This window comes from Podarcis liolepis (genome assembly GCF_965112155.1).
Source record: "Podarcis liolepis genome assembly, chromosome: 12".
Lineage (NCBI taxonomy): Eukaryota > Metazoa > Chordata > Lepidosauria > Squamata > Lacertidae > Podarcis > Podarcis liolepis.
In genome coordinates, this window is record NC_139563.1 from 48,852,484 (window position 1) to 48,865,987 (window position 13,504).

At 39.3% G+C, this 13,504-nt stretch overlaps 1 protein-coding gene across 1 annotated transcript in view; it reads right to left on the reverse strand.

Annotated features, from left to right (window-relative positions):
* KIF15 (kinesin family member 15) overlaps positions 1–13,504 on the reverse strand; it is a 42,289-nt gene that overhangs the window by 23,237 nt on the left and 5,548 nt on the right. The window contains exons 6-17 of the mRNA XM_083467830.1: positions 12,490–12,587; positions 11,484–11,663; positions 10,333–10,542; positions 10,045–10,170; positions 9,145–9,267; positions 7,409–7,532; positions 5,454–5,545; positions 4,934–5,143; positions 3,288–3,465; positions 1,783–1,915; positions 1,301–1,442; positions 531–725 (exon numbers count right to left, since the gene is read on the reverse strand). Of these exons, the coding sequence (XP_083323956.1) occupies positions 531–725; positions 1,301–1,442; positions 1,783–1,915; positions 3,288–3,465; positions 4,934–5,143; positions 5,454–5,545; positions 7,409–7,532; positions 9,145–9,267; positions 10,045–10,170; positions 10,333–10,542; positions 11,484–11,663; positions 12,490–12,587 (1,811 nt within the window). The remainder of the gene's footprint in view (positions 1–530; positions 726–1,300; positions 1,443–1,782; positions 1,916–3,287; positions 3,466–4,933; positions 5,144–5,453; positions 5,546–7,408; positions 7,533–9,144; positions 9,268–10,044; positions 10,171–10,332; positions 10,543–11,483; positions 11,664–12,489; positions 12,588–13,504) is intronic.

The window sequence follows — 13,504 nt, forward strand, 5'->3', positions numbered from 1 at the left end:
GCTTCTTTGAGAAGAGTAGCAACTTAATAAATAAAATGAAGTTATCCAAGTTGGTGGACATCGCCACCTCTTGCAGGAGCAAATTCTATAGTTTAACTATGGTGTGGAGAAGCATTTTCTTCTTTTCTCCAGAATCTTCCAACATTGTTTTATTAGATGGCCCTGGGTTTTACTATTACGAGGGAGGAAAAGAGTTTCCTATCTACACCATGCCAAATCTTATGCACGTCTATCATGTCCCTCCCTTACACACCTTTGTTCTAAACCAAAAAGACCAAAATATTGTAAACTTTCCTCACAGGAGTCGCTTCAAGCCCTCGATCATTTTGATTGCCTTTTTCTGAACTTTTCCCAGTTCTTTTTGAGCCGAAGCGTGTAGAACTATACGCGGTATTCCAAGTGCAATCTCACCACAGGTTTGTAGATCTGCCTGAGACTGTTGACTTAACTCTGCCCATTCATACCTCCTAGCTCACAGCATCTTGATGAAACAATTTTAGAAATCTGCATTTTGCATCCCGAAACTTCACCTGTGCCACTCTCAGCTCTTCTGCAACAGCCTCATAGGCTTGTTCATTCATCTCAGGAGGCATGGGCTCATTAAAAATATAGTCGTTATCGCCTGAGCTTTGAATATCAACAGACTCCGGGCTCAAGGTTTCAGGGGTAAATCGTGCCACCAGTCGAGATCTTAGCTGATAAGCCTTTGTTGGGGTAGCGATATTCTGTAATAGAAATGATATTTTTTTAAAACACACACACCATATACATAGGTAGAAATACCGGAATAACATGGAAGTAAATTTAGAGGATTTGCGTCATATGGTAAGTAAACTTAAGGAACTTCATGAGACGAAAATGTTCCTGCCCTGCCTCCTCTTGCAGCCACTTCCTGCCCCCTGCCTCTCTGGTGGGTTAGGAAGCCCTCCTGAACAGAGCATATGGGGTTGCTGAGGGAGGGGGAAATCACCCCAAATTGTATGTAAATAAATTTGAGCCCAGCTTCAGCTGGGGAGGGTGGGATATAAATAAAAATTTATTATTATTATTTTATTACTAAGTGCAATCACTTTCAGTTTGCTTGAATCTCTCCTTAGCTCTTTTGTAGCAATCAGATGTCTGAATTCCAGGTTCCTTTCCTCTCAAACAGCATTCATCTATGAAACAGTGCATCCCTATTATAAAACATGGATTTTAATGCATGCACTCCCTAAATGAGAATTTTCTTTTTGCACAAAGATCATTAACATTCCTTATATTTTAAACAGCTAAATTAGCTTTCCTTATCATTGGCTCATACCTTTAAAGTTTCTCTGTGTATTTTATTAAGATGGGAGACTTCCTGGCGTTTACATGCCTTAGTTGCCTCTAAAATTTTCTCAAGATGCTGGTTCGCCTTCTGCAGAGACAGAAGTTCCGACTCAAGCTCTATCTGTTTTTTCCTGTTAAAGAAACAAATGCATCATAAAATCAAACACGGTTATCTTATTAAAATGACTCTCAATAAGGAAAAACAAATCTCAAAAAAGAAAAACACAGCAAGATTCAAGACGGTGTCTTCTGCTTAGACTGGAGAAATCCCAAAAAAACTCCTCCCATGCATTTGTTAGATACAAGGCTTGTTGATGCTTTTAACTTCTGCCTCAAGAGGAAACCATACTTTTAGAAATATGGTTTTAGAAATTCTGGTTGGAACCAGAATTTTGCCCTTGATAAACAGCTGCTTATATTTTCAGGGAAGGGTATTTCGTGGAAGAATGTTAGGACGCAGATTCATCTTACTTTGTTAGCTCTTTAAATTCTTCATGTTCCTGTTTGGAACTTGCCAGTTCGCTCTGTGTAGTGAGGAGGCGTTCCTTCAGCTTTTCACTAGAGCTGCTGTCTGTTGACGAGGCGGCAGAACACATCTGCTGACCTGTTTGGGATTTAAAAATGTACGCTTTCTTAGATGTGCGGAAGCGAACACCTTCACCTGTCCATGCAGCATATGAAAGCTGCAATGATTTTTATTTTTTTAATGTTTAAACCTGCATAAAATCAAAGATTGCTCTCTTTACAGAATGTATTGGATTTTGTTTCTGAATGCATATTGAACAATTGTCACGTGTTTTTTTACATCTATAGCTTTGCTGTCCTGCACCACTAGCTAATTAAGTCAAAAAGGTGCTCAACGTGTGCTTTCACTTTGATACGATAGCCTTGAGCCTAGTTCTCAGAAACAGCCGGTAAGTATGCCCAGGTTGTACCACATGGCACTGTAAGGTACACCTGTACAGACACTCCCTTCAGATGGATGGATGGGGTATAAATAATAAAATTACTATTCTTTCTTTGAAACCTTGTAATCCTTTTGTGAAATAAAAACTTAGGATATTTATATTTTAAGTAATGCTTTTTCATAGCAGGAAGTTCAAATGAATCAGTTTTGTTCCTGCAAGGAGCTGTGGTGACATTCCATCTCCAAAGGAAATATTTCCCATGATGGAGTTAATAGTGCAGAGTTCGTCTGTGCAGCCGTGTTCTAGGCCAGGCATAGGCAAACCCGGACCTCGAGATGTTTTGGGAATACAACTCCCATCACCCCTAGCTAATAGGACCAGTGGTCAGGGATGGTGGGAGTTGTAGTCCCAAAACATCTGGAGGGCCGAGTTTGCCTATGCCTGTTCTAGGCCATATTATGCCAGACACCGGTTATGCAACTGCATAGCTCAGCTGGTCAGGGCATGGTGCTAGTAACACCAAGGTTGCAGGTTCGATCCCTGTACTGGGACAGCTTCCTATTCCTGCAGTGCAGGGGGTTAGACTAAATGAACCTCAAGGTCCCTTCCAACTCTACAGTTCTATATTTCAGGCAGCCGTTTCTAACTTTCCTTCACTGTATGCATAAAATTTTATTCTAGCAGCAACTAGCTCCTATTAATTCACAAGATCTTCAACATGATGCCAGGCAGACAATTGCCTTTTAAAATATGCAGAAAGCATTGCAGAGGGAGATCAGCCCGACTGCAGTATGTTCATTTGAAGCAGCCTGTCTTGACAAGAACTGCCGCCACAGTTACTAATCACAATGTTTATCAGTATATGACTCATTCAGCCTAGTAACGTCCTCCAAAGGAACAGACATAAAATCCATCAAACCTGAAAACAAAATGCCAGTGAATTTATTGGGCACTACTTTGGAGGAGAAAAATGTTAAAACAGCATTACTTTAACTATGAGATCAGAGTAGAGAACCTTTAAAAAAATTTAACTTCATATATGAAAAATGTATTCCAATTTTTTCATACCTCTTTTATTGCTTTCTCTACCTGAAGCTTCTAAAAATATTTTTTCCAGCTCGGCCATTGCCTGAGCATCAATATCCTGGGCACTTTTCACTGACTGCAGGGAGCGAAGTCGTTTGTTCTCCTCTCGAAGGGCATGGTTTTCCATAGCGTATTTTGCAACACGTGGGTGCTGTTCCACCTGAACATAACACATATTCTGTTAATTCATGATATAAACAATCCTCAAAACCCGAACAGGTGTGTTGCTATATTAGTACAGGAAATTTTATTTTTAAAAAATCCTGATTACTTTTATTAGGCTCTCTTGAAAAAGTTTCCTAGCACACAAAAGGGAACGAACATCAAAACTAAATACAGTGGAACCTCGGTTGTTGAATGTAATCTGTTCCGGAATATGGCTCGACTTCTGAAACGTTCAACAACCAAGGCACAGTGGATGGTTGGAGAATTCAATTGAAAAAATAGAGAAATGGACTTCCGAGGCATGTTTGAAAATGGAAGCAATTACATCTGGGTTTTCGGTGTTCGGGTTCCGAAACGTTCAGCTTCTGAGACGCTTGAAAACCAAGGTTTCACTGTATTTACACATATCTGCTTTAAATAGTGATGCTTTTCCTTGCACATTTTTACACTATGGCCCACATGACATTTCTGAAAGGCTTGTGTCCTATTTGATCCTATTATAATTATTAATTTCATTTCTATACCACTTTATATGTAAAAGAAAAAGGATCTCAAAGGAGTTTACAACCCACATTAAAGCATCAAACAAAACAATTGACAACAAAATATTACAGAAGAAAGTCAAATACAAGGTGAGTCCTTTAAAAGAGGCCCCGTGGATACAGAGTACACATGTTCCATGGGGCCTCTTTTTAAAGACTCATCCTGTATAAAGTGTATATCCAAAACAATATATGTAACAATCCTTAAATATTGTCTTTAAGGATTTCAAAACATCACAAAGGAGGCCAACTACAGAATGCATATTGAATGCAGCAAAGTTAACAAAACAAAACAGTCTTGAAACATTTCAAAAGAAAACATTACTAAAGGAAGTCAAATATAAAATGCACAAGTACATCCTTCTTTGGAACATTCTGCTTTGGAACATACTTGGTTAAGTAGTTCAGATTAGCTTGGATGAAATTGTTTGCTGCATCCAGCTGAAGTCAATACATATGTTAATAAAAACAGAAGCTGATTTTCAATAAGTGCTTTCAGAATTATATAGATTATAAATTATAAAATCAACTCAACAACCACAAAAAGAAATGCAAAACCTTCAAAATCAATTAAGATCCATGAGTTACGGAAGAGTGCTGAAATCAGCTTAAAAGTTTTTCATCCAAGTTTAATACCAGGGATAGCGTAAAAGTGTGTCTCTTTTTGGTTCAGCTGTGTACATTGGCCAAAAAACCTACTTACAATTTGTGTGTAGACGTTTTAAGGGCTACTAACCACAACAGCTAACCTCCATGTTTAGAGAAGTACACTTCTCAATAACAGATGTAGGAAGACAAGAACAGAAGAGGACTGTTGCTCAATTAATGTGCTTTCTGGGGGCATCTGGCTTGCCAGAGAATGCCGGAGTAGACAGATGTTTGGCCTGATCCGGGTAATACATTAAACAAAAATACAGCTACCTGTTCTCTGAGAATCTTCAGCTCCTCCTTCAGTTCCCCAAAGAGCTTCTCTTGTTCACTGGGCAAAAAGCTGCCATGAGCCTCTTTATGTAGTTTTTCCAGGCGAGTTATATGATCCTCTCTGAATTTAACTATCATTTTATTGGACTGAATGAACTTCTCCTTTTTGACACAGAGATCTTCTAGTTGGGCAACTTTTTCTAACAGCATCTTGAAAATAAAGGCAGCCAATTAAGCAGGAAGCAATAGCATCATGACACATACATAATGAAAAGTATACTTGTCCAACCCTCTCTTGGATGCGATCAACAGAAATCATTAAATGAAGGCACAAACTTATGTTAATATGCTATTCACACACTCTCAACATTTGTGTTTAACTGATTTGGGGTGTATGTGTGGAGCCATATAAATAAATTAGATCAACTTTTAAGAAAGGGACAAATTATTGTTCCAGGGCAAAGATATTTTTGTTAATTGGACCTTTCCTAACACTGTACCATAGTATTCCTATTCTTACCTTTCTTTCACTTTCACCTTTTTCCAATAACAGCATTGCTTCAAGAAAATGGTTCAGATAATCTGCATTTCCTACATCACGTGTGAGGGTAGCTTAGAGAGAATGTAGAACAAAATACATTAGGTTAACACTTCCCTAGATTTATTTGTCTATTTTGTGTGTCAACTGAGATATTTAGCGCTGGTTTTTAATATGTTATAGCTGAAGTAGACATTATCATTTTATGATTATGGCTAAACTTTCTTATCTAAAAGTGCATTTAAAAGAGATTCAGGATAAAGAGGTTTGGGTTTTTTATATTTTTAAAAAATGTTTAAATACAAAAGCTTGTTGAACATTTCAGTTAAGCATAACTGAAATACAAAAGAATGCTAAATGTGTTTACTAAGAAGTCAGTTCCAAAGGATTCAGTTTGATTCTGTGCAGAATTTGGGATCCTTGCGTTTGCACAGAATTGGCCATTAAAGCAACAATCATACCCACATTTAGTTGAGGATAAGTTTCACAAACATTGTTGCTTGGTTCAATATCATGGTTATAATTCCAACCATGTCTACCTTGTGGTACATGCCACTGAATTCAATAGTCCTTATTTCCAGGTGGAGAATTGCAGCCTATGTTCGTTACTTATTAACTACAGAAATGAATGGGAATTGCGAAGGTAATTTAGTCCCAAAGATTTGGATCCAGACTAACTTTCAAGGTGACATGCACAGATCAGACTGTTACTCCCTAGCAAATATGCAGAGGATTTCACCGTAAACTCCTGCATTGTCTGAACTGTAGTGATAGATATTTACAGTTTACACACATTAAAGGTAAAGTGACCCCTGACCATTAGGTCCAGTTGTGGACAACTCTGGGGTTGCGGCGCTCATCTCGCTTTATTGGCTGAGGAAGCCGGCGTACAGCTTCCGGGTCATGTGGCCAGCATGACTAAGCCGCTTCTGGCAAACCAGAGCAGCGTGCGGAAACGGCGTTTACCTTCCCGCCAGAGAGGTACCTATTTATCTACTTGCACTTTGACGTGCTTTCGAACTGCTAGGTTGGCAGGAGCTGGGACCAAGCAATGGGAGCTCACCCCGTTGCGGGGATTCGAACCGCCGACCTTCTGATCGGCAAGTCCTAGGCTCTGTGGTTTACCCCAAAGCGCCACCCACGTCCCGATCAGACTGTTACTCCCTAGCAAATATACAGAGGATTTCACTGTAAGCTTCTGCATTTTCTGAGCTGTAGTGATAGACATCTACAGTTTAATTCTGTGTTAATAACTATAGTGAAAATAAAAGGTTAGCTATTGAAGGATTCTACCAAATCGTGATCTGAAAATGGGACTTGCAATAATATGTTGTGGTATTGAATGTTTCTGTTCAGAATTCTAGTCAATTAGTCATATTCTCTTCTAGCACACCATTCTATCCACCTCATTTCCCCCTCTTCCTCCAACACCGGTCAGAATTCTGTGTCTACTGAGCACAGATCCAGGTTCACTTATTCAGGATGTTCACTGGGTGACTGGGTTACTTGCCTCATGGGGTTATTATGAGGATAATATGGGAGCTCAGGAAGAGAGAGACTTTGAAATCCACCCTCAGCAATTTGGAAGAAAGGTTTGGTAAGAATATAAATACACTCAGTCCTCAACGGACTGTTTGGGTTTCCCCCGCTAAAGATTTATTTGTAGTTCTGCAAACTTTGGTTCTCTGAAGCTTGCTGATACCTCCGCTCTTGTGTTTGTGGAAGGTGCCATTTTGGCATACAGAGAACCAGTCTTCTATTACGACATTCCACTTCTGCGATATATTGGGGGCATGAATTAAGTCTGATCCTGTACAAAAGTCATGTTTTTTTTTAAAAAAACATTGAGGGGTTTTTTAAAATGGAAAACAAATGGAGTGCTTAAACAAATCATCCCGAAACACCAGTTTTAAGGGAGGAAAGGGGATAGGCTTTACCTGTAGGTAGAGAAGCATCTTGCAGAGACTGCCCTGAATTAAGCAGAGCAAGCTGCTCTTTCAGTTTCTTCACTTCAGACTGCAACTGCTTCACGTTTCCTTGGGTGTCTTCATTTATCACAGCCTTAAATAGAAAATTTAAGATATTGAAACACACACGCCTGATGATCGGATAATTCAAATCCTACTGACAAAGCCAACTAGAATGCGTTGTTCTCACTTTCAAACATCATAGGTTAAAAAGAAAATAATATTGAAAAAGAAGACTATATACTAGCATGGCAGCATATATTCTATGCATTTACAAAAGCAGGTGTAGAATTTAGCCTTCCCCTGATCTCAGCTCTCTTTTCTTTTAGAAAAGCATGTTCTTAACGCAAGGCTTCACGTGAGGAGTGAAAAATGTATAGGTTTGCTTTGTGAAGGCGCAGAAACGAGTTTAGGGAGTCTTTTTCTGTTTTCCTACATGCTGCCCCTACTCATGACTAATACTACTGACTCCCCCCACCCCCATTTCTCGCTACCTGTTGGTGTTTTGCAACTTTCTGACCTGTTGCAGGAGCTTAGCCAGACCTTAGCAGAGTATACGCAGAGTTCACAAAAGCAATCGGTTGCAGGCAGGATGGACGAAGAAGGAACCAGTAACTTGTTACTTATAGGTGTTTATTATATACAGTGGACTTCAAGTTACTATTTACAGGAACAGAACAGAACAGAACAGGGATCTTTAACTAGCTCTCTCACCACACGACTCGTAGACAACACACTGACCAACACTAACACCTAACTCCCAACTAACACATTCCAGTCAGTAGGCCATAAATCATTATGCCTGTGAGAGACCTCGACCAATGGTAGAGCTGTTTCCAGGCCTCTATATCTCCAGGCAGATTTTACTCCTTTACTTGGCCTTGGCTGTTGGCCAACTCTTAATTGACTCTGTGTGACGCTGCATGTATTCGAAAACCCAACACTACCGTCACCCCCTTAACTTATGGCCCTCTTTCCCTTTGCAACCCAGGAAGGCTTTGAAAGTTGATGTTGGCAGAAGCAATAGTACACATATGCACATTTATAAATTTGTGAATCGTGTTTGCATAAGATGCACATAGCTCTGCCTATCAGTTTTGATTCTTCTAGCTTGGGAGTTCTTAATAGATGCACACTGTAAAGGTTTAGCACAGAGAGTTGTTCTAGGCCAGGAAGCTTGTGTGTCTTGGTTGTGAGAACTGCGAGAAGGGAACTTCAGACAGTTTCTTCATTTTTACACAAGTCCCACAATGTCTGATACTGTTTTAAAAGTCCAAAGTGAATAGAAGTTACTTTTATCTCATGTAATTATCATTGAATTGTATGTTGCACACACAGCTAAAAAACGTGAAACATACCTCACGTATTCTAGAAAGGAATGCAACCCATTTCCTACTACAGCAAATGATAGAATTTTCAGTAATTTGAAGGAGTCAAGGTATTTGTTAAATGTCTGCAACTGCAGTCTCTCCCTCTCCCTGTTGGTCTATCCAGTTTCACGACTGGAATGTTAAGACTTAGCAAGAACACAGTATTATAAGAGTTGAAATAGATGAGAAATACTCACAATATTTATTTTGATTTAGCAAACCCTTTTTCTGCCAAAGAACCCTTTCAGACAAAGAAATTGCTTACAACTATGTACATTTGTGAAGAAAAATAAGGTGACTGAATAGCCAATGTAATATTCTGTCCCAATTAAATACCTTGTTCTTTATCAGTTTGGCTCTCTGAGCAAAATTAAGGGTGGACAAGGTTTCACCAAAACATCTGGAACCTGGATTGATGTTTGCTATGATGCAAGTTTTGGCATTACCTCCAAGTGAATCCTGTTTGAAGACATGAAAATTACTTTGAGATACAGCACTTTTAAAAGCACATAGTTTAACTAATTCTAGTGTTTATAGAAACACAAACTATTTCCTCTTCTACTAACCCTTGTTTTGGGGAGGATAACGCCCTCCTCGTAAGACCACTGTTTTAGGCGACTGTGTTGCTTCAGGACTTAACATTCTGATGGGGCACTTTCAATAGAACAGTGTGACAAGATGCTCTAAAGCAAGATTAATATCACCACATACATATGTATTGCCACTATGTTTGGTTTATGATGATACTGCATGTTAGTGCAAGCAGCCTGAATACTTACGAAAGCAGGTAAAGAAACCACAAAGGGGCTAGTTTAGCAGTATATCCAAACCTGGAATCATGGCTTGTTTCTCCATAACAAACCACAATTGCTAGCCCGCTTTAGACAAAAGCTTGTTGTTGGATTATCACGTGATTTATTATGATCAAACAATCCATGACTCCAGATTCAGACATAACACTAAAGTAGCCTGTTTGCGATTTGTTTACTAGCTTGTATGAAGGAGGAGCGAGGGAAACACTCTTCGGCTGTGTAAATCTACATGCAGCTTGTGTACAGAATAGCTTAATAAGCAAAACTTTGTGGCTTAGCATTATGTGGCCAACGGCAACAGATTGTAGTAATCATTGATTCTCCAGGACAACATACCGCAAGTAAGACATCTGAATAATATAAAAGTCAAAAGCATTTTGTCTTTTGAAAAACCAATGTCCTAAAAATTAATGGTACACATTACCCGTAGCAGAAAAGTGAGCCTGGAGTCCCTGTAACAGATGTGCCTCTGTTTTCCATTGCCCACATCAACAAGTGCAGTAATCACTTGGCCCAGACAACTTAATGAACGGTTTATGTTCCCTGCTTCCTAGAACAAAAAAGAAAATAAAAGTGAATGCCAAGTTGGTTACTGTGAAGTGTGCTTGAGCATGCATTATACAAGCGCATGGACTCTGTCTCCAGGAGGAGTTAACCCTTTTCTGCATGCTCCAATTCCCACTGACCAAGAATGCACTGTTTCGCCACTAACCTTTAACCTAACTCCCTCTGTGTGAGTATCTTTTTGTCTCTCTGATCCAGCCAAATCTACCAAATTCAGCAGAGATGATCGAATATTCATAACGTCATTGGTTTTCTCCATTGATTCGACCGTGATAGTAAAAACAGCATGAGACCTTGAGGACTCTCTGTTCATTGAGGTAGACGCTACGCGACGATTTCTCCAGCCCGTTGTTAACACCTAGTCAGAATAAGATACGAGTAGCATTTACAATATATTATGGAACAGGCTCAACAACTTTATCTTAAGCTATTTTGAAGTCACAACTGGGATTGTAGTGCTAATCTTAAATGTGTTAACGAAAGAACCCCTCTATTTCTAATCCTAATCTGCAAGAAGTGTTAAATTAACATCTTACTTGTAGGCAATGATGCATGTTTTACACATCCCTGTTCAAAAGGAATTTATAACATGGCTTCCCAAGTCTCCCATCCTATTTTTTTAAAAAAAATCTTATACTTGTACTTTTGATGTACCTATGTGTATATTACAGATAGGTAGCCGTGTTGGTCTGCCATAGTCAAAATAAAAAAAAATCCTTCTAGTAGCACCTTAAAGACCAACTAAGTTAGTTCTTGGTATGAGCTTTCGTGTGCATTCAGAGTGTATCTGAAGAAGTGTGCATGCACACGAAAGCTTATACCAAGAACTAACTTAGTTGGTCTTTAAGGTGCTACTAGAAGGAATTTTTTTTTTATTTTGACTATGTGTATATTGATGTACACATGAGCCAGGCTGATGATTTCCCCTTCCAGAGACAGTCTTTCACACCTTGTGAAATACTGTTCCAGATAGGCCCAATTTGTGGAGTGGGTTTTGGTGCAAGAGTGTTTCTGCTGCTGGAAAGGCGAGCGTGAAAAGTTCTCATGCATACTTAATGCATTGCACATGCCTTCTGCATCCTGGGCACTGGAAGCTGAGCTGCAGGAATGAGTGTTTATTGCAGAACATAAATAGCCTAACATAAGGGAGCTGAAGGGCAAAAGGTACAAAACAAGCGTAAGAAGCCCAAGTTATTTCTTTTAGTTAAGCTCTTCAAATAATAATACTGCTACTTCAATGAGTGCTGCCTCTATTACAACATGCAAGGATGTCTACCTCTACTTATCAAAACAGCATACTTTATATGCTTCAGCAGCTGAAGTCAACACTTGCTCCACTGCACCAACAACAAATACTCCTTTTGTGATGTGCTCTCTGAGGAAGAGTCCAGCTGAGGCAGAATCCAGCAAGTCAAATAGCTGCTCATTGTAGATTTCAATAAACGAACACTTGCAGAGAAAACTCTTTTCTGTACCAGCCTATAAGAAACATTAACATTTGTGTTACAGAAAATGCTGTTTTAATTTTATCTGGCCTCTAACCTCATTACAAGGTTTTCACAGCAACTATGAAGGCATGCCTTTATTGATCTCTTACAGTTTACAAAAAGACATATTTTACCACCCAACTCCTACTTTCACTTTACATATTTGGAGCCTTTATCGTACGAACTTCAAGCCCTTCAAGAAACAGTTTACCCACCTACTTCCCTGCCCCATCACACCACCTTTGGTCCTGTTCATAACTAGCTGTCCTTCTGCTGTTACCCACTGAACCCATTTCAGCTATTAAAAGCTGGTGCAAACTTGCAGCTCTTCTATTTGCAGCCTGGAAAGAGTAGCACTGTACTACATTTACTACTGATGCAACTCTGTATCCTTTTTGCCTTTAAGGGCCAACAGAGCTTAATCAGTGCAATATTGTAGCAGCTCAGCCCTAGCAATTAACTCTGGTTGGAAGAGAACAGTGAGCACAGGCAATAAGGCACAACACAGTATTCTGAAACAGATAAATTTACGCTTGAAATTGGACAGATGGCTGGGAGGGTCAACTAGGGTAGAAATGAAGTCTACCATTTCACTTGCACATTGGAAGCCAATTGCTACTCACCATGCGTAAGTAGCAAGCTAGCATAGCTGCTTGCCTGTATGAAATAGTGTGATCCCAAGCTATACAATCATTCTAAACATGCAAGCTATTTCTTCCAAATGAATGAAGGGCACCCAAGAGCTGGATGCCATTGCTACTAATTAAAACGAACCCTCAAGGACTTTTACCACAATCTTCATTAAGAAAAGGATTTACCTTTTCTTTTTCACGTTCAATTAGAAAAAACAGATATTCAAAACTCCGTGGTATTACTCCTCTCAGATTATGAGTAAAGTTATCAGAGTCGGGAGGACCTTGAAAAAAGAAAGAAAGAATTGCTTGGATAGAAATCTAAAAATATCTAGCAGAAATAAGGTGGTTTACATTATTAGTATTAGTAGCATACAATGTTTCTGAAATAGGAAGGAAGCCTTATTGAATAGATAAAGGCCATGGTTAAGAGCAGGCTTCATCAAACTTGGCCCTCCAGATGTTTTTGGCCTACAACTCCCATGATCCCTAGCCAGCAAGACCAGTGATCAGGGATGATGTGATCTGTAGTCTCAAAAACATCTGGAGGGCCAAGTTTGAGGAAGCCTGGTTAAGTGATACAGTGGTACCTTGGTTTTCAAACTTAATCAGTTCCAGAACTCCGTTCCAAAACCAAGGTACGCTTTCCCATAAAAAGTAATGCAAAATGGATTAATCCATTCCAGACTTTTAAAAACAACCCTTAAAACAGCAATTTAACATAAATTTTATTATCTAATGAGACCATTGATCCATAAAATGAAAGCAATAAACAATGTTCTGCAGTCACACACTCAATCAATCAATCAATCAATCTGTCAGTCAATCAGTAGCTGAACTAGGTTCCACAGTCACAAAAAAGAGCCGCAAAATCGCAAAAACAGACAGACCTCAGCGTAAAACTCAAATTGGAAGCGTAACACTCAAAACAGCTTCTGAAAAAAGTTCACAAGCTGCAACACTTACTTCCAGGTTTGCAATGTTTGGGTTCCAAGGTGTCTGAGAACCAAGGTACCACTGCACAATATCCCCCCCCCCCCCCAAGATGCTGATGCCTGATTAGTCTAACTCTAATCCCTTCCAAGACTCTTCCAAGTATCTTTTTCACCTGTCCCTTTGATGAAGGCTTTGGCTATCTCTTAGAGTCAGGAACACTGCAGTTCCTTGATCTATGTTGTTAGATCATAGACTATGGCAAAAT